The sequence below is a fragment of the Amyelois transitella genome, chromosome 29, assembly GCF_032362555.1.
Source record: "Amyelois transitella isolate CPQ chromosome 29, ilAmyTran1.1, whole genome shotgun sequence".
Taxonomy (NCBI): domain Eukaryota; kingdom Metazoa; phylum Arthropoda; class Insecta; order Lepidoptera; family Pyralidae; genus Amyelois; species Amyelois transitella.
In genome coordinates this window covers 1,223,234-1,250,525 of record NC_083532.1, presented here as the reverse complement: position 1 = coordinate 1,250,525, position 27,292 = coordinate 1,223,234, and the positions used below count along the sequence as shown (strand labels likewise).

At 36.3% G+C, this 27,292-nt stretch overlaps 3 protein-coding genes across 6 annotated transcripts in view; 1 reads left to right on the top strand and 2 right to left on the bottom strand.

The window, feature by feature from the left end:
- Positions 1–4,398, bottom strand: part of LOC106131207 (methionine--tRNA ligase, cytoplasmic) — a 28,497-nt gene extending 24,099 nt beyond the window's left edge. For 2 of the 3 annotated variants that reach the window (XM_060952565.1, XM_060952567.1), the window contains exons 1-4: positions 4,179–4,398; positions 2,645–2,771; positions 931–1,081; positions 41–184 (exon numbers count right to left, since the gene is read on the bottom strand). In XM_060952565.1, coding sequence (XP_060808548.1) covers positions 41–184; positions 931–1,081; positions 2,645–2,771; positions 4,179–4,281 — 525 coding nt within the window. In that variant the 5' untranslated portion in view covers positions 4,282–4,398. The remainder of the gene's footprint in view (positions 1–40; positions 185–930; positions 1,082–2,644; positions 2,772–4,178) is intronic. The other variant, XM_060952566.1, reaches the window with a different exon arrangement.
- A 420-nt stretch (positions 4,399–4,818) lies between these two features.
- Positions 4,819–8,885, top strand: LOC106131075 (zinc finger protein OZF). The gene is made up of 2 exons (XM_013330066.2): positions 4,819–6,023; positions 7,774–8,885. Exons 1-2 carry the CDS (start codon positions 4,894–4,896, stop codon positions 8,222–8,224), a joined length of 1,581 nt encoding a protein of 526 aa, XP_013185520.2. The 5' UTR covers positions 4,819–4,893; the 3' UTR covers positions 8,225–8,885.
- A 1,255-nt stretch (positions 8,886–10,140) lies between these two features.
- Positions 10,141–26,046, bottom strand: LOC106131287 (uncharacterized). Of its 2 annotated transcripts, none has more exons than XM_013330352.2 (6): positions 25,880–26,046; positions 20,554–20,727; positions 15,670–15,801; positions 14,724–14,796; positions 13,773–13,846; positions 10,141–13,580 (listed from the first exon to the last, which is right to left on the bottom strand). In XM_013330352.2, exons 2-6 carry the CDS (start codon positions 20,719–20,721, stop codon positions 13,077–13,079), a joined length of 951 nt encoding a protein of 316 aa, XP_013185806.2. In that variant the 5' UTR covers positions 20,722–20,727; positions 25,880–26,046; the 3' UTR covers positions 10,141–13,076. The 2 variants fall into 2 exon arrangements, with proteins under 2 accessions (XP_013185806.2, XP_060808653.1); XM_060952670.1 differs by lacking the exon at positions 25,880–26,046 and adding an exon at positions 25,440–25,606.
- Between the last annotated feature and the right edge of the window lie 1,246 nt (positions 26,047–27,292).

Sequence of the window (27,292 nt, the reverse complement as noted above, 5' to 3'; positions counted from 1 at the left end):
GCAGCCGGTGCGGGGCGCTAGTTTAGTGCAAAGTTTGTACCTGTATCGCCTTCGCTCCGGCCAGCTCCTCCACCCATCGCTTAAGATTGCCAAACTCGCTCATATACTGTTGTTTGAGATCATTGTTGTAATATACAGGGTAAACTGTGCTCCATATTGATATGTCCGCTGCGGAGAGTTTGTCCTGGAAATTATTTATTTATATATATATATATATGTTAAAGGAAAAAAAAAAGAAAAAAGTGCCGTGTGATTCCCGGCACCAATACAAAAAAGAATAGGACCACTCCATCTCTTTCCCGTGGATGTCGTAAAAGGCTACTAAGGAATAGCTTACAAACTTGGTATTCTTCTTAAGGCGATTGGCTAGCAACCTGTCGCTATTTGAATCTCAAATCTATTACTATGTCAATTAGTTGAACGTGGCCTATCAGTATTTTCAAGACTGTTGGCTCTGTCTACCCCGCAAGGGATATTGACGTGACTATATGTATGTATGTTTAAAGGAATACAGCTGTGAATGAGTATGTAAGTAAATGCTTTATTGTTCACTAAAGGAGTACATTACAAATATAAAACAGTAGGGATAAGCCCGCCTTTGTACAGTACAAAGGCGGGCTTATCCCTAGCTGTGAATGATGATGATGAATGATGATGATGATGAATGATGATGATGAATGATGAATGATGATGATGATGATGAATGTGGCCTATCAGTATTTTCACGACTGATGGTTTTGTCCCCGCAAGGGTATAGAAGTGATGACATGTTTGTATGGCAAAGAGATGGAGTGGTACCATTTTTTTTTTACAACAAATTTTGTGCAATAATAATATCATACTAAGCAACTGCCCGTTCCAATCATTAAAAAATTCCAGCGTTAACTGAGAAAAAGAAGATGTAAAAATGTGAATAAAAAATCTACCTACCCCAAGTATATACTGGTGTTTCGTCAGCATCTGTTCCAGCAAATGTAGCAGGGAGGTCAGAGCTTGCTTCAGCTCAGGGGAGGGCCTGGCCGAGACCACAGCCGCCACGGCCGGCTGGAGACGGGTCGCTTCCCACTCCTGCATCTGTTGGCTGAATAATAAATAAATAAATAAATATATACGGGACAAAATACACAGATTGAGTTAGCCTCGAAGTAAGTTCGAGACTTGTGTTACGAGATACTAACTCAACGGTACTATATTTTATAATAAAAATACTTATATAGATAAACATCCCAGGCCAATCAGAAAAAGTTCTTTTCTCATCATGCCCTGGCCGGGATTCGAACCCGGGACCTCCGGTGTCACAGACAAGCGTACTACCGCTGCGCCACTGAAGGTCGGGTGAAGGTCAAATACTTCGTGGTCATGTTTTAGTTCATTAGTTCTACATTCATTCATGTTTTTTAATGTAGACAATGTGCATTCCTCCGCGATTTAGATTTAATTGATCTATACATATTTGTAAATTGACGTCCGATGAAAATGCTGCAGTGTAGTTTGTTCCGCCGCTTCTTCTACACATGCGCTTTGGAGGCGGTAATAGTTATAATTAGATTTAAGTTATGTGACGTCAATAAGTGGTACCTTGTATCCAATTTTGAAAATAAATCTATTCTATTCTATTCATGACGGAGAATTAACATTTCCTGATCGGATTCCGATCTTGGATGATTAAATAATACTATTTGAGTAGAATAGAAGAGATTTATGTTCAAAATTGGATACGAGGTATCACTTATTGACGTCACATTAGTCTTCCCATTCATTATTACTATATAGAGCTAAGTCAAAAAAAAAAACAACGACCCGAAATCACGGACAAAAACATACATACATACATAAAATCACGCCTCTTTCCCGGAGGGGTAGGCAGAAACTACCTCTTTCCACTTGCCACGATCTCTGCATACTTCCTTCGCTTCAAAAAAAACAAAAAGACAAAAACATGATCGATATATTTATACTCATTGCCTTCCGAGCTATAAATAAATATAGGTTAGCGTTTCAACACTGTTATATTATGTACCTATCAATGATAACTCTAATAAAATTATTTTTCTGATAATATGACTCGTGCATTGTTTATGTTAAACACGTGTTACAAAAAATGTACTGATAACAGACCGCTACTAACCAGTCAAGGTCTTCCGCACAGCATTTTGTCCAGCATTGGAATTATGCGGCTAAGGAATATACATAAAATCATGTCTATATCCCTTACGGGGTAGACAGAGCCAACAGACTCGAAAAGACTGAAATGTCACATTGAGCTGTATGGAATTGAGATTCAAGTGTTAAGTTAGTGACAAGTTGCTAGCCGATCGCCTAAAAGAGTAATCCCAAGTTTATTAGCCTATCACTTAGTCGCCTTTTACGACATCCATGGGAAAGAGGTGGAATGTACCTTGTATTCTTTTTTTCTTATGGTGCCGGGAACCACACGGCACTATATACATACATACATAAAATCACGCCTCTTTCCCGGAGGGGTAGGCAGAGACTACCTCTTTCCACTTGCCACGATCTCTGCATATTTCCCTTGCTTCATCCACATTCATAACTCTCTTCATGCAAGCTCGGCGGTTTCGGGTACTTTTGACCTGACCCTTTACCAGGATATAATATAGATAAATAAGATAAAATCACATACCACTGTCCATTCTCCGACAAGTCCAAGATCGGGAATAGATACTGAGCAGCCGCGTTACTTGAGAAGAACCTGAGCTGGTCGTCCACCTCCAGGATCGGCAGCTGGCGGGGACCTGCGAATATGTCGTCTGTAAGCACAGACAGACAGACACCTTGACTGAGTACCGTCGTCCCCCGGTTAGTAGCATATAATGTTCATGCGTGTAGGTAAGCTTAAATATGTATAAGTATATGAAAAGATACATATCTATCTATGTATACTAATATTATAAAGCTGAAGAGTTTGTTTGTCTGTTTGTTTGAATGCGCAAATCTCAAGAACTACTGGTTCGAATTGAAAAATTCTTTTAGTGTTTAATAGACCATTTGTGGAGGAAGGCTTCATGCTATTCATCATCACGCTGCAGCTATTAAGAGTGAAGAAATAATGGAAAATGTGAAAAAAAATGGGGAAAATTATTCCTCCTTGAGGGCTTCAATGATGCCCACAATAACTATTCCACACGAACGAAGTCGCGGGCACAGCTATATATAAAAAATTAAAAGGCTTGAAAATTATAATGTAACGTCTATATCCCTTGCGGGGTAGACAGAGGCAACAATGTTCAAAAGACTGAAAGGCCACGTTGGTAGGTCCTAGTGGTCCTATTCTTTTTTCTATAAGTGACAGGAACTTCAAATTCAAAATTTTTTTCATTATTATAGGATACATCATATAGCTTAATAATTGTCAAATAACTTAAAACTAAGTTTACTGCCGCTTCCAAGGCGTCAGTGCAGAAGAAGCGGTAACAAACTGCACTGCAGCATTTTCTTCAACAACTATCAGTTTTACAATACAGATGTTAGTTATTTTATGAGTAAACTTAATTTCAGTTTAATTAAGTATAGATAATCCTATTAAGCTCTTTATTCATTAACATGCTTTAACCGTTCAGCACCTGGCCCCTTTAAGCTCATTAACAAAATGTAATTGCAATGCATTCCCCTAAGGTAAATAAAACTCGCATGCACACACACTTTTGTGAATATGCATACACAGATTTATGAACAGTATGCCAAAGAATCACCAATAATAATAATATTCATTAAAAAAAGTGATTTTCCATGTACCTACATACTTTTGGATTAAGTATGTAGGTACAGTGGGCCACTAACAACTAAAGCCACACATTAGAGAAAATGTAAAAAGTCAAAGTTAAACAAATAACTAAGACTTTAACATGGAATCATAAAAAATATGTTGTTATGACATCAAAACTCGATTGTTACACCCTTTAACCAAAGTAAGTTATTAAATTAACATTTAATTGAATTATAATGATGATTATATTAAAACGGTAATTTTGTTTTATAAAATTCTGTAGGTGCATTTGCATGCGTTTCTGATGCAACATAATACAAAGTAATATCTAAGTAGAATCCAGTAAGAATAACATGCAAAATATACCATCGTAACTTATGTATGAATTTCAATAAAAATGTGTTTTGAAAGATTAATTTATAGTGAAAATTCAATAAAAAGAATAAACTACCTCCGAAGTTCGCATTTAGAAGTTCCACTTTTTTTCCGGCCAAATTCGCAGCTATCAGAAGCTTTAGCGTAGAAGTATTATTTTCATTTGTATAGATCTTCATCTTAATTTATTTATTTCACACAATCCAAAGGATTTTGAACAAAAATTGCACATAAATAACCTAATTTTCCAATCCACCTGGCAGAAACAAAATTGACAGCAGGATAGTTCTACCTGTTAAAATCCTTCCAAAATAAAATGCCGTGAATTACCATCTCCTTATTTATTTTCATGTATCAATTGAACTTGTTGGATATATATATTTTTTAAGTGCGGTGTGAATGTGGGCAAAGATCATCAAAGTGTTGCTTTATGCGTTAAATTACAGTTTTGAAAACATTACTTACTTGAACACAAACATATTACTTGAATTACTTATGTTTATATGTTTCGTCAGCGCCAATTCAATTTTTAATAATCAAAATCAAAATTGTCCGAAACAAAGTAGCGCTTCTTGACACTACTTATGCGATGCGCATATTAAACACTGCGCCTTCTCGTCAAAGACTGTTGGCAATATAATTTTGACGTTTGGCGTCAGTCAGTTGTCATTTTGCTTTGCTGAAGTGAAGGTTTGGTTTGCTGTTGTAAACTGTTGTTTACTGTAGTTTGTTTAGCGATCTTGGTTTTTTGCATTTTTATCTTAGATTTAAAATTTAATACTCATTCAACCATGGAGGACAAAATAAAAATAAGTGCCATGAAAGTGTGTAGAGTGTGCCTAAATGAATCTAGTAACATGATATCACTGTTTGACAAAATCAGTGGAGAGACGACTATATTAGAAATGATGAATTTTGTCACAAATATCGACGTAAAAATGGGTATCCGCTGGCCAAGGCAGGTATGTGGTGATTGCAAAACTAAAATACTCACAGCTAACGATATAAAAAAGCGGTGTATTGAATCTGAAACAATATTGGACCAATTCTTAGAAGTCTGTGACCAAGTAATGGGCGAAATACAAGAAACTCAAGAAAGTCCGGTTAAAGTTGAGCTTTTCGGCCCTACAGAGCCTTTTAAGAAAGACCCTACATATTCTGACCTCCCAATGTTAATAGAACCAGTTTTCACTGCCAGCGATGTAAAAAATGACAATATAAAAGTTGAATTAACTGATTTTAATATGTCCAATGATAGCTATGATGATCATTTTGACTCAGAAGAGAAACATGAATTTATCTCAGACTCCAATCATGAACCTCAATCAATGACAAACCAATTAGATAGTACAGAAGATAAAACAAATAAATATAACTGTTCAAAATGCGACATGAGTTTTCCCACATTAAAACAACGTAGAAGTCACCAGAAAACGCATAAAAAAGATGGAGAAAAGCTTGGCAATTACGAATGCACATACTGTTTCCGTAAGTTTTTGAGAAAGTCTTCGTTATCAACACATATGAATGTACACGATGCGAAAGACAAGATTAAATTCACTTGTGTTACTTGCAAACGAGAGTTTAAACATCAAGCATTTTTAGACAACCACATACGGTCCGTACATCCAAAAAAAGGAGGATTTACATGTCAACACTGCGGAATTAGTTTCGAAACACAAGAGCTGTTAAGCAACCATGAAAAAACACATAAAATTACTAAAAAGCACGAGTGCAAGTTGTGTAATAAGTCTTTCGTAATGTTGTCAACTTTAAATGATCATATAAGGACGCATACTGGTGAGAAACCATTTTTGTGTTCGATATGCGGAAGGGGTTTCAGTCAGAATACGAATTTGGCTCAGCATGTACGTAGACACCAAGGGCTGAAGCCGTTCAAATGTGATGAATGTAAACGCAGGTTTGTGTTTAAGTATCTTTTTGTCGCAAACAAATTTAACCTTTTAACCGCGCGAGTCGCATATATGCGACAAATATTGCCGTGCCCCTACCGCCCGTGTCGTATTTCTGCGACAGAGAATATCCATGATTTTTTCGTTCTATTATCGTCCTATTAACTTCGTGGTATAACTAAAAATATTATTGAATAGAGCTATTTATTACAACAATTACTTAAAATTATTTTTCATAGCTCTAAGCATTGAAAAAACTTAAACAAAAATAAGTAATTGGCAGCTCGGACTTTTCTTCGGTGTCTATCGCGCGTGTCGCATAAATATGACCATAGGGATGGGATACAATGCAATGCGCATTTTAAAAACAAAATAACAGACAGTTAAATAATCAGGTATAATGCATCATTCAGCATGAAATAAACAGTGTCATACGAAATAAAGTTAAATTAACAAGTATAACTTTAAACATAAGAATTATTAAAACGGTCGCTCCATTCGCTCTCACAAAGAATTAGTCAAAATAAGTTAGATTTCGGAAATTTTACTAATTTTCACTTAGAGATAAGCTTTCACCTTAAAGATGAATGATTGTGATACAAGAAGGCTGATTTTAAATAAAAACATAAAAAACTTTTTGACTTTTTTTATCGATACAACGATTACTCCTCCTTATTTATTGTAGGTATTATTTTATCGATTTGTAGCGGCGCGCTAGGGGCACGACAATTGATATTTAGCCAAGCGCTTAAAAGGTTAAACATTACAATGTTGAATTGAGAACCAAAGTTTTTAAGTGTGCTAAAAATGTTATATCACTTACTAGCTGTGCCCGCGATTTCGTCCGCGTGGAATAGTTATTTTGGGCATCATTGAAGCCCTCAAGGATGAATAATTTACCCCATTTTTTCACATTTTCCATTATTTCTTCGCTCCTAATAGTTGCAGCGTGACGTTATATAGTCTGAAGCCTTTCTCGATAAATGGTCTATTCCACACAAAAATAATTTTTCAATTCGAACCAGTAGTTTCTGGGATTAGCGCTTTTGGTTTCAAACAAACAAACTCTTCTGCTTTATAATATTAGTATAGATTTATACTCTGTCGTAACTTTTTTTAAACCATAGTAATAAACCAGCCCTCTTAGTATGACACGCGCGTCGCTGTTTTTATCGCACGAAAAACTATCGCATTTTCGCTACTTATTATGGCATGAAACGGGACAGCGATAGTTTTTTGCCCGATATAAACGGCGTCGCGCGCTATGCTGGCAGCCAAGGGGGCAGGGGAACCTAACCCAGCTTATATCTTTATATCATTTTATTACTTCATTATGTTCTTCCACCATCACCTCAATCTCCTCGATTAGGTATCAGGTTATGACACGAAATGGCTCCTTTCTGACTTCTGTAACCTTGCAGAGACTAACAGGGTACATATAGTCAAGTCTATATCCCTTGCGGGGTAGATAGAGCCAAGAGTCTTGAAAAGACTTGATAGGCCATGTTCAGCTTGTTGGCTTGATGATAGAATTGAGATTCGAATAGTGACAGGTTGCTAGCCAAAAGAAGAATCCCAAGTTTATTGAAGCCTATCTCTTAGTCGCCCCTCACGACATCCATGGAAGGAGACATGGAGATCACGAGAAGGAGTGGTCATATTATTTTTATTTTTATTGGTGCCGGGAACCACACCACACGGGAGATGGATGTAGGTAATAATACCCAGACATATAATTAAATTATAATTACCTTCCAGCTTCGTGTCGAAAGGCGAATTGGACGCTCACAAGCGAAAACACACAGGCGCCCATCCCTTCGTTTGCGACGAATGCGGCAACGGTTTCACCACGTCCAGCTCCCTAGTCAAACACCGTCGTATACACACGGGTGAGAAACCCTACGCCTGTGACTTGTGCCCGAACAAATTCACCGCTCTGAGCACACTGAAGAACCATAGAAGGACGCATACGGGTGAGAAACCTTACCAATGTTCGCATTGTGAGAAAGCTTTCGTGCAACGGAACGATTTGATTTCTCATATAAGATGCCACACTGGAGAGAGGCCTTATGTGTGCTCGCAGTGTGGACAGTCCTTTAGGAAGGCGGCCGGTTTGAAGACTCACGTTAAAATGCATAGTAAGGATACGGTGCAAAGGGAGTTGTTGGTACAGGGTGTTAATATTTTGTTGATGCCTGAGAATAGCTAGATTTATACCTTGAATTGAAAGTTTTTTTGAAAATGGGACGGTATGTGTGTAGCTTAATCAAGTTTGCATATAGATTCGTTTGACGGCCTCTGTGGCGCAGCGGTAGTGCGCTTGTCTGTGACACCCGGGGTTCTGTTTTCGAATCCCGGGCAAGAAACGAACTTTCTCTGATTGTCCTGGGTCTTGGATGTTTATCTATATAAGTATTTATTATCAAATATAGTATCGTTGAGTTAGTGTTTTGTAACACAAGTTTCAAAGTTACTTCGAGGCTAACTCAATCTGTGTTATTTGTCCCGTATATGTTTATTTATACATCACAAGTCTATTGTTGGGTAGACAGAGCCAATAGTCTGAAGAAGACTAAAGGTCACATTGAGCTGGATGTCTAAGATTCATTCATTCATATAATCACGTCTATATCCTTTGCGGTGTAGACAGAGCCAGCAGTCTTGAAAGACTGACAGGCCGCGTTCTAAGATAGTAGGTAGCTAAGATAGTGACAAATTTCTACATCCCCAAAAAAGATGCAACAGGGACAAATAACAAGAGACTGATAATTATTTTACTAATTAATTTATTTATGTCTTTACATCATATTAATTTTATCGTTTTATTATATTAAAAAAAAATCGACTTCATGAACTTTTTTTCATAATGAATCGACATTCAAAATATTTATTATAAAATTACATAAGTTAAGGATAAAAGAACTGAATTAGATTTTATCTGTAAATAGAAATTGTAAATATCATTTGTATTAAAATAAATATATGAATAATAAACAATATTTCTGTCACACTTTGTTTTAATTTTAATCTTGATATTGGTCGCTTCAGTCAAGAGGATATTAGGTAAATTAAATACCTTACCTATACCCATAATGACTGAAAGTTATTAAGTAGGTGGTATAAATTTGTATCATACAAAGCTTATTTTCACCTAAAATTCGATGTCTTGTTTAGCTCAGATGTCGAATTCTCGCCTCAGAACCGATAGGACCCGGGTTCGATCCCCGGTCACGATAGAATAAGAACTTTTTCTGATTGGCTTTGGACTTCAATGTTTATCTATCCTATTCCCTTCTGTCACGTTCGGTTTAACTCATAATCGGTCAAGTCCCTGAATAATCGTCAACTCATCATGACCCTGGATTGGGCAAGTCATAGGCAATCGAGGCGACGAAATATTCGTATTGACATAATCAGTTCTACATTCATACATGTTTTTTCAATGTAGACAATGTGCATTTGTCCACGATTTAGATTTAAGAGATCTATATTTGTAAATTGACATCCTATGAAAATGCTGCAGTGTAGTTTGTTCCGCCGCTTCTTCTACACATGCGCTTTGGAAGCGGTAGTAGTTATAATTAGATTTAAGTTATGTGACGTCAATAAGTGATACCTTGTATCCAATTTTGAAAATAAATCTATTCTATTCTAATCATGGCAGGACGTCCATAATTTGATCAAGATACGTTCGTCTAGGTCTTCCCACTCCGTCCTTTCCCTCCACACTCTCCTTGTATATCTGCTTAGTCAACCTGTTTTCATTCATCCTCTCCACATGACCAAACCATATTAACATGCCCTTTTCTATTCCTGTAACTACATCTTTCACATCACAACATTCCCTCATCACGCTGTTCCTTATCCGGTCACTCAATTTCACACCCATCAAACTCCTTAACGCTCTCATTTCCACTGCATTTTTTCTGCTTTCGTGCTTCTTTTGCCATACCCAACTTTCACTCCCATACATTAATGTCGGGACCAACATCCTAAACATAAACGGATTATTTATAAGCTATAAATAAATATGAGTGTCTTAAAATGTCGCGTCGCGTCTAGGCTCTTTGGGCACTGGGTCTCACACCCCTTACGCCATTACGTAGTTAAATAAAAAAACACCAAAACAGAAAATAAATTCTTTATTGAATTTCAATAATATCTAATTAAATCAGATTAACATAATCGTTCCGAATAAACAATATAGTATTATATTTTTCACTTTAATAAACATCGAAAATAACGAGTTAAAACCAGTTTTTAATTTTTTTTTAATATTTTGTATTGAGATCGTAAATACATCACATTGTTTCAAAAAAAAAAAAATGTAAAATATTATAATTTTCAAAAGTATTGCCATGATCGGAGGATAAACTGCACCCAGGTGTTGCCAGTTTTGAGAAATACCAAATTTATCGGAAGTATACAGAAATTCTATTGTTAAAAACTAAGACAATTTATTAGGGGTTTTTTTATTACTGGCAACAATATTACATGAGTACGCTTCCCCCATATATAAACATTTCTAAACCTTTTTAATAATAATATATTTACTCTACATTATTTATTATAATACACTGTATGAATGAGGTAATATATTATATACTTCGATTTGTACTGTTATTTATACATATCATTAATATCTGCATTTTATACACTAATAATATCATTTTATTATGTCGAATTTATATTTCCGTACTTTACGTATATTTCCCGTAAACTTATATATGTAGTAACTATATATATATTATATTACAATTACTATAACAATGGCTTTTATTATTGGCACTGAAAAATATATAGTTATATGAATTAGTTACTCAATGAAACTATATTAATATCACTTTTTTTAAATTAACGTCTTAGCAACAGCTTATTTTTGTCTAGAAACCGCATCCTAAAAGACCAATCATTGCGTTAAGAATACTTATATCTTCAATAGATATATAAATCAAACGCATCGCTATATTTTTAAAATATAAAAATACTATCTATAATACATGACGCGGCCGATTTCCTTAAGTAGTTTTTAAAATAACATGAAATCCGTGCAAATTAAATACAAATTACGAGAGTGGAATAAAATATACACGTACTAAAAAATCACACAGACTGAGCCAGCCTCAAAGTAAGTTCAAGACTTGTGTTATGGAATATTAACTCAAAAAAATATTTATTTTAAAACAAATATCTACTTATGTGTAATATTTTTATCTATTTTGGGTACTTGACTGGATGACAGAACCCAGTTCTTTATGTCAGAGGGAAGAACAATTCACCACGAAGTCATTGCGAAAAATATATGTATATACTACATGTATTTTTTAATATTATACAATATTGTTTTATTTTTGTACTTAATTTGTGCGGACTGTATTATAACTAGTTCATATAACTATATACACTAAGACTAGGTATAGGTATAATTTGCCACTTGACACGCGTCAAAAGTACGTTGACCCCGATAAAATGGGTTAAAAAATCCTTAAAATAAAGTCCATTGGGACTAAGTACTAAAAAACGATAACAAATGAGAACAATAGCCACAAGCGTGGGAGAAACGGGAATTTTGGGAAATTGGACAATGTAATACTTATGGAAACAAACGTGCTTTCTTTTTTTGGAGGGTACGGGGTACCAACATAACAAAAATAAATTCCCAACGCCCATGGCTATCGGCCATTGCTAGAAAATACTGGCCACGCAGAATATAAAACAAAAAAATAAAGTTGTTCGAATTTTCACCATTTTGTTTTTTTTTTGTGTGTCCAGTAAAATATAGCTAAAACATGCTTTTTTAACAATATTAAAAAAATATATTTATTGCGATGGCAGTTATTTTTTTTTATTATTAAAATTATGCGATTGCTCATAAGCTGCCTAAATAAAAATAATACTATAATATCGCTGCCTTGGGCGTAAATAAGATAAGCGGTGACAGAAATAAATGACAAAGATGACACTTTGTAAACAGACTTCAAAAAAGAGGTTCTTTTAGCTGTGCATGTATGTAAATAATTAGAAATTAACCCACAAATTAAAAGTTACGTATTCATTCAAGATATATCATTAAGTTGAGTCTAACACGGGCGGTGCTACGGGCAAAAATCAGTTCTTAAAATCTACGAAACAAATATATAAACTAAAAAAAAAATATTACAAAATAAGCTTTGCAAAATAACGGCTACAAAAATAATATACTTTATCGATCACAATGACAATTTTTATGGTACATTGTTATAATACTTTATTTAATACATGCTTTTTCACTTATAAGTTATCTTACTAACAGAAATTTCTTTAGATTTTAATCTTTAATTCTGAGGACGCACTTTGTCAATGTTGCCAGGGGCATATAAGGAATTTTAATTTGGAACGAACCGAACAAATGTACCATAAAATACCCTGACCATAGACTTACCGACATACTTTTTAAAAGGCAAAGATGTCTGTACCAGTCTCCTTAACCATTTGATGGCGTAAATATATGTACAATGATGGCACAAAAAAAACTAGATAAATTGTTATTGGATGGTATTTGAGCGTTCAGTTTCTTGGAAGACAGTTTGGGGTCAAAATGTATAACAATCATTAGGCATAATAGCTTATACGTATTTGTACTAACATCTTTTTCGCATATTTTCTAAATGCTTAAATATTTATGTCAAATTTTTTTATGTAATTTACAAGTATGCATTTCGACCCTAACTTTTTTATATACGTATTGTCACGTTTTTATTCCCAACGAGGTGAATAGAGACTAAAACGTTCAACGCTTATTTCGTAATTTGAACTCTGACAGTGGAAACATTCCCGAATATATATCTTTCTTTCTTATAATAAGTATTTTTGATTGTGTCTTTAAAAACTTGTTCTGCGCGTACATTTTACAGTGACGAATAGTGTTTTTTTTATATTAAATACATGTGCTACTATTTATAGTGTCAATCAAATACGTTCCATTTTCAAATTATCACTTCATGTCATGGAAGTGTTCTTTCGACCCTCGTTACCGAATTTCGAATTCCGAACTCAAACTTCCTCCGCCAGAGCAAACGATCTCACTTAGCACTCGCCTTCTCCAAGAATTCCATTTTCAATTTCAACTCGATAAGAAATAGCTGTTTTTGCAACGAGAATATTTCTTCCTTCTGTCTGAGTTCCATATTCAAAATCTTCATTTTCGCTTCGTGTTCCCAAATTGCGTGTTGCCGTTTCGCCGTGAAATATAATCTCTCCTCCTCTGTTGCCGTACCGCAGTCGTGTTTTATTTGTTCGTCTGTCTCTTTCGCTCTTTCGTGGCCGTTTTTTCTCTTATCCTCATCTAGGTTGCTTAAATTAAGTGGTGTGTTAGAAAATTCGTTGAATTTTTGCAATATATTTTGTTGCATTCTAGCTTGTTCGATGGCCTGTATTGAATTAGCTAGTTGTATGTGTGGGGGTAGTATGGGGGGTTTTAGGGGGGGTGTGGGGGATGACTGGGGGATGATCTGGACCTGGGGTTCGAGTACGTTTGGCATCGTGTCGTCGCTGTCGTTCGTGCTTGAAAGTCGGCCGTTCGACATCTGAAATTAATATCATTCAAATTATATTTTAACGCGCAGAGTCGCACGCGCATCGTATTGGCGCCACCTACACGCGCGGATTTAGCGCCACTTAAAAAAGAAAACAGGTTTTTATTTCCAAATCCCACGAGAACTAAAAAGTACCCTTTGCCAAGTACAAAAAACAAAGACTCACAAAAAACAAAGACTCACATTAACAGGCAGGCAGTCGTCGTCCTTGCCGCTGTGAGTACCCTCCGCGCTGGTAGCTGCGTCTGCGTCCTCATCTGAAAACAAAAAAAAGGAAAATTTGTTTGTTTGTTTGTTTGTAATATCTTTGTATTGCATAGTAATTTACACAGTAACAAGAAAATAATAAATACATACTTCAGAAAATAGTAGTAGTAGTACATACATACATACATATGATCACGTCTTTATCCCTTACGGGGTAGACAGAGCCAACAGTCTTGAAAAGACTGATAGCCACGTTCAGCTGGTTGCTAGCCCATCGCCTAAAAGAAGAATCCCAAGTTTAAAAGCCTATCCCTTAGTCGCCTTTTACGACATCCATGGGAACGAGATGGAGTGGTTCTATTGGTAGTAGTAGTATTTAAGAAAATAGTAATCACTTGCAATGGCGGAGTTATCACATGAAGGGATCTCTTCCAGTCGACCGGCAAACAATAAAGGAAATAGATATTTCAGTAAAAAGCGGCAAGTCACAGTTATTAGCAACAATATAATAATATATATTTATTTTTAACAGAACAGAAATACTAATATATATTTATTTTTATCAAGAATGGATTAAAACCTAATTTTCGAACTCACACCCACATACATACATATGATCACGTTTATATCGCTTGCGGGGTGGACAGAGTCAACAGTCTTGAACAGACTGATAGGTCACGTTCAGCTGTTTGGCTTAATGACAGAATTGAGATTCAAATAGTGACAGGTTGCTGGCCCATTGCCTAAAAAAGAATCCCAAGTTTATAAGCCTATCCCTTAGTCGCCTTTTACGACATCCATGGGAACGAGATGGAGTGGTCCTACTCTTTTTTGTATTGGTGCCTGGAACCACACTGCAAACAAGACCCAAGCAAGGGATATACACGTGACTATATGTATGTATGTATATATATTATGAGAACTAACCTTTTACGTCTAGAGGATGTAAACTCTGCCACAGCATGCCGTCGAGCAATCCTTGGGGGTCCGATTGTGGTTGCTGAAACAAAATAACTAAATAAATAACTTGTAAACAAAATCTTGATCAAATTAAGGACGTCCTGGTAGATCAGGTCGAGAGTGCCCGAAACCGCCGAGGTTGCATGAAGAGAGTTATGAATGTAGATGAAGCGAAGGAACTGTGCAGAGATCGTGGCAAGTGGAAAGATGTAGTCTGATGATGATAGATGTAGTGATGCCTACCGCTCAGGGAAAGAGAAGAAGTGTAGTGAAGAATGATCTCAATTCTATCATAACGCCAAACAGCTGAACGTGGCCGTTCAGTCTTTTCAAGACTGTTGGCTCTGTCTACCCCGCAAGTGATATAGACGTGATGATATGTATGTATGTATAATAATTAAACACACTTATTGGACTAATAATCGTAGGATTCTTCTTGTAGACGATGGATTAGCAACCTGTCACTATTTGAATTACAATTCTATCACTAATCCATGCAGCTGAACGTGGCCTTTTAGACTTCAAAACTATTGGCTCTGTCTACCCCGTAAGGGATAAAAACGAAAATATATGTTTGTATGTATTAAACATACGGTTGATCATGATAAAGTCATTGGATGCGGAATCGTATAAGACTAGTTGCGCCTCGGCGCTTCGCTCCCGTGGAAAATTCGGGATATACATTCATTCATACATATAATCACGTCCATATCCCTTGCGGGGTAGACAGAGCTAACAGTCTTAAAAATATTGATAGGTCACGTTTAGCTGAATATATATGTCATTCCCGGTTATATTTCACCCGTGTATCAAAATTAGTTCAGTAGTTTTTGCGTGAATGACAAACAAATAAACACACACACACACACACAAATCCTCCTCACACACGTTCGCATTCATAATGCATACATACTTGTGTATCGTGCGCGCGCATCTTGCATTTCTTCTTGTAGTTCTCGTACCACATCTTGACCTGCGCGGGAGTGCGTGGCCGCTCGCCACCGCACCTCTTGTTCACCTCCTCGCATATAGTCGACCACACTAGCTGAAAAAAAAAAAAAAAAACATTTATAAATCACTAGCTAGCTGTCCCGGCGAACGTTGCTTTGTAATATAAATGATATTTAAGTAATTTCTAGTTAAAAAAAATGTTTAAAACTACACAATAGATTTTTTTTAATGGGCAGTTTATTTTTTAAAAAAATTGATTCAAGAGGAAGGTTAGTATAAAGGTAATTCTAAATTTTTTGCGGGAACAAACATTACATATGGTCACGTCTATATCCATTGCGGGGTAGACAGAGCCAACAGTCCTGAAAAGACTGAATGGTCACGTTCAGCTATTTGGCTTAACGATAGAATTGAGACCCATTATTATTAACCCATCGCCTAATAAGAATCCCAAGTTTGTAAGCCTATGTATGCCTCAGTCCCCTTTTACGACATCCATGGGAAAGCGATGGAATGGTCCTATTCTTTTTTGTATTGGTGCCAGGAACCACACGGCACTTATTTTAATTAGCATTTATCGTTGTGCACAGGGGCGTGTTGGTCCCGACATTAATGTATGGGAGTGAAAGTTGGGTATGGCAAAAGAAGCACGAAAGCAGAATAAATGCAGTGGAAATGAGAGCGTTAAGGAGTATGTTGGGTGTGAAATTGAGTGACCGGATAAGGAACAGCGTGATAAGTGAATGTTGTGATGTGAAAGAAGATGTAGTTACAGGAATAGAAAAGGGGATGTTGAGATGGTTCGGTCATGTGGAGAGGATGAATGAAAACAGGTTGACTAAGCAGATATACAAGGAGAGTGTGGAGGGAAAGGTCGGGGTGGGAAGACCTAGACGAACATATCTTGATCAAATTAAGGACGTCCTGGTGAAGGGTCAGGTGCCCGAAACCGCCGAGCTTGCATGAAGAGAGTTATGAATGTGGATGAAGCAAAGGAAGTATGCAGGGATCGTGGCAAGTGGAAAGAGGTAGTCTCTGCCTACCCCTCCGGGAAAGAGGCGTGAGTTTATGTATGTATGTATGTTATCGTTGTAAAGTTATACTGGCTTTGGTTAAACCCGTTGCAGACATGTACGAATGAAAAAAGCATAATATTTCATTCATAAACGATTTCATTCATATAATCACATATATCCCTTTCGGGGTAGACAGAGCCAACGGTCTTGAAAGATCTATAGGCCACGTTCAGTTGTTAGGCTCAATGACAAAATTGTTGTGATTCAAATAGTGACAGGCCGCTCGCCTTAAAGAAGAATCCCAAGTTTATAAGCCTATCCCTCAGTCGCCTTTTACGACATCCATGGGAAATAGATAATAGTGGCCCTATTCTTTTGTATATTGGTGCCTTGACCCACACAGCAAAAATCAAATACAAATAAAATAAAAACTCACATAACCGTACAGTTGACTGTTGGGATCCATTACAAGTACTTCAATGTTTAATTAAATTTGCATCAAGTGTGCATAATGTTAAAATATAGAATGAAATTAATATAGAGGCGGCATTTTCGTCGACATCTATACTAATATTATGAAGCTGAAGAGATTGTATGTTTGTTTGAACGCGCTAATCGCAGGAACTACTGGTTCGAATTGAAAAATTCTTTTTGCATTGAATAGACCATTTATCGAGGAAGTCTTAAGGCTATATAACATCACGCTGCAACTATAAGGAGCAAAGAAATAATGGAAAATGTAAAAAGACGGGTAAAATTATTCACTCTTGAGGGCGTCAATGATGCCCAAAATAACTATTCCACGCGGACGAAGTCGCGGGCACAGCTAGTACCCTAATATACGTAACTAGAGGCCGCCCGTGACTACGTCTGCCTAGAACCTTTTTTAAATAACATAACAATCAATCCCGCGGGAACTCCGGGACAAAAAGTAGCCTATATGTTATTCTGGGTCTTCAGCTACCTACATACCAAATTTCATCGTAATCGGTTCAGTAGTTTTTGCGTGAAAGAGTAACAAACATCCATACTGACATCCTGACATACTTACAAACTTTCGCATTTAGAATGGAATGAATAGGATGGCGCGTTCTTAATTTGCAAACAGCATCTTACGAAACAATACAATTGACAAAATCATCTACATACATACATATTGTCACGTCTATATCCATTGCAAGGTAGACAGAGCCAAGTGTCAGTCCAAAAGACTGATAAGCCACGTTCAGCTATTTGGCTTTAGTTGCTAGCCCACCGCCTAAATTAAGAATCCCAAGTTTATACGCCTATCCTTTAGGTACTCGCCTTTTACGACATCCATGGGAGTGGTCTTATTCTTTTTTTCTTTTGGTGCCGGGCACCACACGGCAAAATTCTACATATTTCCCTAATTAATACCTCCCCATTGAAAAGTAAACATATACAATGTACCTATATATTATAAGTGATACCATCCATCCAATTTTGCAAATAAATCTATTCTATTCTACTTTTCCTTAGTCTATGTCAACAGCTTACACGAGGCGAGGAGTACATATCTCAGCAAATTATGAGTTTTATGTTACACAGAACTTGGTATCAAATTAACATTATTGTATATCATCAAATTATTTAGTTAACTATTTAACTTTCGAACTGTGTATTTTACGGTATATAAGAATCCGTTAACATAATATATAATCCCGCTTATATCCCCTGCGGGGTAGACAGAGCCAATAGTCTTAAAAATACTGGTACCTACTCCATGTTCAGCTGTTCGGCTCAATAATAGAACTGAGACTACACGAAACATGCGTGGATACGTTAACTCCATCTTATTCTATGGATTGAGTGCCGTGTGGTTCCGGGCACTGATAAAAAAAAAATGTAATTATACTGGTGCCACACGGCACTGATCAAATACATCTATACTAATATTATAAAGCTGAAGAGTTTGTTTGTTTGTTTGAACGAGCTAATCTCAGGAACTAGGTACTGGTTCGAATTGAAAAATTCTTTCATTGACAGACCATTTATCGAGGAAGGCTTTAGGCTATATAACATCACGCTGCAACTATAAAGAGCAAAGAAATAAAGGAAAATGTGAAAAAAAAACGGGGAAAATTATTCATCTTTGAGGGCTTCAATGATGCCCAAAATAACTATTCCACTCGGACGATGTCGCTGGCACAGCTAGAATATAATAACGTAATACATGATTTTATCAATCTTCGATCGATGACGGTTAGCAGATAGTAAAAAAAAATCACAAAACGTTTTTTGTTCGTTAAAATTCATCGGCTTATCTTATAGGTGTATAGTGTTTTAATGATAGCGTTGGGCCGTTACCTGTTTCGATGTTACTGCGGGGGAAATTATCTCAAGTGGGAATTCTACTATTACACACATACATACACTAGCTGTGCCCGCGACTTCGTCCGCGTGGAATAGTTATTTTGGGCATCATTGAAGCCCTCAAGGGATGAAAAATTTTCCCCGCTTTTTTCACATTTTCCATTATTTCTCCGCTCCTAATAGTTGCAGCGTGATGTTATATAGCCTAAAGCCTTCCTCGATAAATGGTCTATTCAACGCAAAAAGAATTTTTCAATTCGAACCAGTAGTTCCTGAGATTAGCGCGTTCAAACAAACAAACTCTTCAGCTTTATAATATAAGTATAGATAAAATCACGCCTTTTTCCCGGAGGGCAGAGTTCCTGGCACCAATAAAAAGAAGAATAGAACCACTCCATCTCGTTCCCATGGATGTCGTAAAAGGCGTCTAAAGAATAGGTTTAAAAACTTGGGATTCTGCTTTTAGGCGATGGGCCAGCAACCTATCAATATTTGAATCTCTATCATTAAGCCAAACAGCTGAACGTGGTCTATCAGTTTTTTCAAGACTGTTAGCTCTATCTACCCCGCAAGGGATATAGACGTGATTATATGTATGTATAAATAAAAGTTTTAATCACATAGCTTCATTTATATTTATTCCAATATATTATTTATCAGTTATTGTCTTTATGAAAAAAAAAATACCGAAAAAAATTTAGAAGGAAGACAAAAAAATCATATTTAGAAACTAGTTTCTAAAGTGGCCGAAGGTAATTCAAAGCCTCCAAATTTTAGTCCCTTTCACGAAAAGAAAATTCCCAATTTAAAATCTGTGATTTCCCAATTTAAAGAGTTTATATTGGGAATTTCCCAATCGCAGGTACATCACTAGTTATGACGACTGGCGTACGTGATAGTATCGGCGTTAATCTGGTGACAATAACTTTTGAACTGATTATACGCTTTATTTATTTCCGGATGTAAGTTTCTTGTTGGTTAATATTTATCCTTATAAATACATATATTGTGCTGTGTGGTTCCCGTCACCAATTTAAAAAAAGAATAGAACTACTCCATCTTAGTTCGTCGGTTTCGGGTAGGTACTGTTAACTTGCCCTTTTGCCAGAACATACATACAGAAAGTCACGTCTATATCCCTTGCGGGGTGGACAGAGCCAACAGTCTCGAAAATACCAATAGGCCACATTCAGCTGTTTGGCTCAATGATAGATATTGACATTCAAATGGCGACAGGTTGCTTGCCCATCGCCTAAAAGAAGCATCCAAAGTTTATACGCCTTACGATATGGTAATAAGATGGATAAATATAAGAACACGAAATAAATACAACACTTGAAATCTCTGGAGTATTTCAACGGTTCCCAAATCGCACTTACAATCATTTTACTGGTGTCAGAAGTGGGATGCGACTATTTAACTCTGGTGTCAGAAGTGGAACTCATAAATCTGAAATGGGATAAACGGATCAGAAGTGGGATCGTCAATTTAGTTACCTGTTTGCTCCGATTGGTGGCGCTGTTAGATCGGCCCTGCCGCAGCACGTCCCGGTGCCTCGCTATCAGCTCCAGGACCGTCCTCTTCTCCAACTCGGTGAAGTTCTTCGAGCGTTCCTTGTGACCGCGCCGTGCTCGGTTAGCGGTCGCGCTGCTGCGTGTTGACATATCAGTCTGGAATATGTTTAATCATTTAATTTTTGCATGCCATTACTGGTTAAATGCGCGAAATGTATATGCTTTGTAACACCTATAATTGTACCGCATTTATAGCAAAAAAAAATATTTGTGTTTGTATTTTGTATTTGTTGTGTGTATTTGTATTTGGACATGAAGGTATGGAGGTAAATCACGCCTCTTTCCCGGAGGGGTAGGCAGAGACTACCTCTTTCCACTTGCCACGATCTCAGCATACTTCTTCGCTTCATCCACATTCATAACTCTCTTCATGCAAGCTCGGCGGTTTCGGGTACTATATAACATAATGGTCACAAATCCAGTTGTCCCAATTTGCAGGATTCCTCACTACGTTCTCCGTCATCGTATGAGCAACGGTTAGTATTCAAATTAATGTACCTACATAATTTCAAAAGCAGTCGTTGGGATACGACTGAGGTGGGATTTGAACCTGCGCCATTATGTGCATCGCGTATTTTAACCGGGCTCCATTCACCTACCAACGGCGTTCGTCATCTACTTTTTAACAACAAACATTTTTACACTAGCTGTGCCCGCGACATCGTCCGCATGGAATAGTTATTTTGGGCATCATTGAAGCCCTCAAGGATGAATAATTTTGCCCGTTTTTTTTTCACATTTTCTATTATTTCTTCGCTCCTAATAGTTGCAGCGTGATGTTATATAGCCTAAAGCCTTCCTCGATAAACGGCCTATTAAACACAAAAAGAATTTTTCAATTCGAACCAGCTGAGATTAGCGCGTTCAAACAAACATACTCTTCAGCTTTATAATATTAGTATAGATTTAACTACACCTTTTAACTATTAAAAGAACTGGTTTGTCCAAGGCCTGAATTAAGATTTTATTCGAGATTGAATCCGAGACATTACTATTGAGACGAGTCGTTGGCTATGCCGGTTTAGGCATACTAGCTTTTGTTTGGGGTTTCACTCCCGAAGTTTCTTTTTGATTTTCATAAAAAAGAAGGTAGCAATGTTCGAAATACTACCTACTAACATTATAAATGCGAAAGTTTGTATGTCAGGATGTCAGTATGAATGTTTGTTACTCTTTCATGCAAAGACTCATAGGCCAAGTTCAGCTGTTTGGCTTAATGATAGAATTGAGATTCAAATAGTGACTACTAGCGTGCTAGCCCATCGCCTAAAAAAAGAATCCCAAGTTTATAAGCCTATCCCTTAGTCGCCTTTAACGACATCCATGGGAACGAGATGGAGTGATCCTAGTCTTTTTTTTTATTGGTGGTTGGTTGGCAGTAGACGTAGTACGGACAAACTTCATTTACAATTAACATTATAATGTTTTTTAAGGTATTTTTATATCAATAGCTGTTGCCCGCAACTTTATCCGCCTTAAAACTAGAAATTTTTCTTATCAACATTATTGCAAAACATTAAAATTCGTAGAAGTTTTTGCGTGACAGAATAACAAACGCACACACATCCTTACAAACTTTCGCGTTTATAATATTAGTGGTAAGCTTCAACGATTTCAAACAAAAAGTTCACGATAAAATCAGGTCCTATTGACATTCATGCCAGTGTGACTATAAAAAAGAAAAAATCTGGGTGTATTAATATACTTATACAGTCAGAAATAATAAAGTAACATTATATAATATTACGCCTTTTTCCCGGAGGGGTAGACAGATGTTACATATTCCCACTAGCCACGATCCCTGCATACTTCTATCACTTCATTTACATTCCTGACTCTCTTCATGCAAATTCTTAAGACTAGACTTTTATTAGAAATGATCAACAATATAGGTTAGAATAAATATATATATAAATAGCTGAACGTGGCCATTTAGTCTTCAAGACTGTTGGCTCTGTCTACCCCGCATGGGATATGGACGTGACCATATGTATGTATGTATGTTAGAATCCCCTGCAAAAGTTGCGTAGGTCAGACCGAAATCTGACCTCGGAACTTGACTCATCCACTCTTGCCGTTAAAAGCGAACTCTGGGTTCCACTCCAGAGACTGCAGACTGCAGTGTCGTTCGTTCCGCCGCTTCATCTACACACGCGCTTTGGAAGCGGTCGTAGTTATAATTAGATTTAAGTGATGTGACGTCAATTAGTGATACCTTGTATCCAATTTTGATAATAAATCTATTCTATGAGGTCAGAACGCAATTGGATCTACCGGGCCGTACGCTCATTCGTTTTGGATGACATTGACAAGGTCAGTCCGAAAACAAGTTAAAACTGAGTTTAGATCAAGTGTCTTTACTTTTTTTTTTAGATATAAATGTTAATTTTATCTAAACCAGTTAGCATTTGCAGAAGCGGTTTTTATATCGATAATTTGATAGCTGCGTGTTGAGACCTAAATGACACTATTCGCGAGAATGGAACTACATTCCTTTGGCTCGCTTTTAACTTCATAACATACATACATACATCACGTTTTAATCCCTTACGGGGTTGACAGAGCTAACAGTCTCGGGAACTAAGAAGAAAGATAGTGCCAAATATAAAAAAAGCTAAAAAAAAAGAGTTCGTTTTTGATTTGTTACCTAATTATAATATCAGGATAATCACGTTTATATCCCTTGCGGGGTAGACAGAGCTGACAGTCTTGAAAACACTGAAAGGCCACGGTCAGTCGGACACTGTTTGGCTTAATGATAGATTTGAGATTCAAATAGTGACAGGTTGCTAGCCCATCGCCTAAATGAAGAATACAAAGTTTGTAAACCTACCCCTTAGTCGCCTTTTACGACAACCATGGGAAAGAGATGGAGTGGTCCAATCTTTTTTGTATTGGTGCCGGGAACCACACGTCAAGTCAGAACTTTAACAGAACGTCGGATAGTTTGCGTTTACGAAGAAACTTTGTTTGTGCGATTCAGAATTTACGCTACTGTAGCATACGGATGTCGTCACGATACGTAAATTAACATATAACAAAGAACCACATTTTAATCTTATCACTTATATAAAAAAAAAAAATGCATTATCTATCTATAAGTTTATAGTGCACAACTTCTTCAGGCAGAGGTTGCTTATTATTTATTTAATTTTAATTAAACTTTCCTTATCGTGTGGTTCCCGAAACACCCCATATCCATATCTTATGGATGTCGTAAGTGGCGACTAAGGATAAGGTGTATAAATTTCGGATTTTTGCGCGATGGCCTAGCAACCTCAGTATTTGAATCTCAATTTCATCATTGATCATTCAAGAACGCGGCCTGAAAGGTCTTTTCGACACTGTAGGGTCGGTCTACCCCGCGAGGGATATAGACGTGATTATATATGTGTACATGTACATTAACTTTACTGAGAATATTACAACAGGTGAACTTAATAATAAAAAAATTCTTTGTCAATCAACCTTTAGAAAACATACATACATACATATGGTCATTGGTCACGTCTATATCTCTTGCGAGGTAGACAGAGCCACCAGTCTTGAAAAGACTGAATGGCTATGTTCAGCTATTTGGCTTAATGATAGAATTGACATTCAAATAGGGACAGGTTGCTGGCCCATCGCCTAAAAAAAATCCCAAGTTTGTAAGCCTATCCCTTAGTCGCCTTTTACGACATCTATGGGAAAGAGATGGAGTGGTCCTATTCTTTTTTGTATTGGTTCCGGGAACCTTTAACAAATAGCAAACATAATTAAATCAGGTGAACCAATATACATTAACTTTACAGAGAAAGCAGTACAATAACAATTTTCACAGGTTGAGAAGAATAGCTGGTACACGCTATGTTTTTTTCAAAGACACACGGCATACAATCTTAGTGAAAAGCCTCATGTCTTATTTAGATAAATACATTAAACCTCTTTCCTGGAAAGGTAGGCAGAGACTACATCTTAAATTTTTTCATGAAATTTCATCGGTTAAGGCTACTCTTGATCTGTCCTTTCTCTGTTCTTGCATTATTAATTGTATATATATATATATATAAATTAATTGAATAATCAACTTAATCATACTTCATACTAGTGTGTATGTTTTTTTTGGCAGAAAGTTATCAGCTAGCACGATAAAAAGAAACAAAGACAGTCATGGGTGGGATCTAGTTAAAATATAAGAAAGTTCTTTTAAATTCAATACAAATTATACTTGTTAAACTTGAGGTTCTTTTAGACGACGAGATAGCAACCTGTCACTATTTGAATCTCAATTTTATCATAAAGCCAAACAGCTGAACATGGCCTTTGAGACCTTTCAAGACTGTTGGTTCTGTCTACCCCAGAAGGAATATAGACGTGATTATAAGTATGTGTGTATGCACAAATTATACCATAACCTATCAACATAGGGTAGAAATATTTAATTAATTTTATCATTTCCTTGATCTCACATTAGTAATAAAATAGTTATAGATTATACCTACAACAGAATGTAATAAGCTGTTTTTTATCATCATTGATATGTACTGCAATAGGTACTAACTAATAGAGTCTAATATGTAGGCACCATTAATTTAAATTCCAGTGCCTGTTTCGAGGACACAGCATTAATAAAAAGAAGCAAATAGTCTTAGTCAAATCTTTTTTCAATATTTGCTATTATAATGTTAACAAAAAGTTTGGTTAAACTAATTTAATTTTTAAATAGAATGTTTAGAAAGACTGGCATGTAAAAAAGTTAAAGAATAATTTGAAATTTTATAAAAAGAAAATTAAATTTGAACGATTTAACTAATAATATATTGTACCTTATATCATGTAGCATAGGGTTCAAACACCAACTGTCGTTCGACGAAAAAGCGCGGTTTTATTTTACAGCACAAAACAACACACCAGGTAAAAATTCTGACGTAAAATTTATATTAAATCGTATAAAAAGATAACTAAGCATCAGTTAATGATATTATCAAGCAGTTTACGTCCAATCAAAGGTTTAAATATGAATTTTGTTATAATAGAGATAACAAAACAATTTGTGATAAGTAATGATTACAGTTAGTTCCGAAAAGCAATTTTAGATGCGAGTAATATATGCAGCCGTCTCGATAGTAATAAAATTAAACACGGCATAGCGTCAAATTACGCGACCACGGCTTTCAGTTAAAAGGTTAACAGGCAATTGACTACTACAGTTTTTTTAATCAGTTAAAAATAAGAACGGTTTGCCGACGAGAAAACTAGTACTCACCGATGCTAGCGGTCCGCATTCCACCTTTCTCGAAGTGCGTGGGATCTTATTTTCATGTTGTTCACGTAATACCACTTTGCGAATAACTTATATTTTGGTATCAAAATGCAAGGAGGTAAAAAAAAATACGATGACCACTGGTTACATTAGAACTGTCAAACTGAACTTCATCGCTATGCCAAGTCCATAGACAAGGTTGTTTTGTTATAAATAGAACACGTTCTGCTATTCGATGATAGATGTCGCTAGTAAATGCAAAAAATTTAGATCAGATCACTGAGTTGAATATTAATCCTGTTAATCATATTCCAATATAAATACTACATGCTCAATTTAAAAGAAAACATAGATATCTATTTTACAAATATTTTTTCTAATAAGCTTCCACAATCTAATACCGACCAAACAAAAACCAATGTGTGTGCTAAGCGCTATCTGTTTTTCTTCACATGCAGATTGCAAAAGTCAGACAAGGGAAAGGCCAGTTAACTTGGCATTCTTCTTTCAGGCGATGGGCTATTAACCTGCCACTATTTGAATCTCAATCAGTCAGTTATTAATAAGTATGGATAATACTTAGCCAGATAAGCTCATTCTATGATACCCATAAGATAGTTGAACGTGGCCTAATATAATAATAATTCGAACTGCAACTATTTGAATCTCAACCCGTCAGTCAATCACTTATTATTGAGTACCTATGGGTAATACTTAGCCAGATTAGATCATTCTATGCTAGCCAGCCATAAGACAGTTGAATATGGCCTATTTTAATAAATAATAATATTTCGAAGGTGTAGGTTCATATCCTGTCGCGGTACATCCATATTAATTACTTATTATTTTTGTTGAGTTACCGGCGTATATAATAACTACTTACCTACTTAATTAATTAGTTTAATATAAAACCAATAGTTTTACGGAGAAGATGTTAAACGTCGTGAGGAAAACTGCACGTTCATGCAAGAGGAAGTGTAATCATGAAACAATATTTGTAAGGTTCCCCTGCAGGGTTGCGAGGGTCAGGCGGGAGTCGCTTCGTCTAAAAACCGAGGCGGACCTCCGAGTGGTGAGGATTCAAGAATGTACGCTAGTTGATATGGTACGAATATATAGGTATATTTCAGTCTTCGCACTTGGACTTCCGTAGTACTAGCAATTAAAAAAAAAAGAAAAAAGGTTTATTTGGTACACTAGCTGTGCTAGCGACCCCGTCCACGTGGAATACATAGTTACTTTGGGCATCATTGTAGCCCTCAAGGATGAATAATTTTCCCCGTCTTTTTCACATTTTCCATTATTTCTTCGCTCTTAATAGTTGCAACGTGATGTTATAAAGCCTAAAGCCTTCCTCGATAAATGGTCTATTCAACACAAAAATATTTTTTCAATTCGAACCAGTAGTTCCTGAGA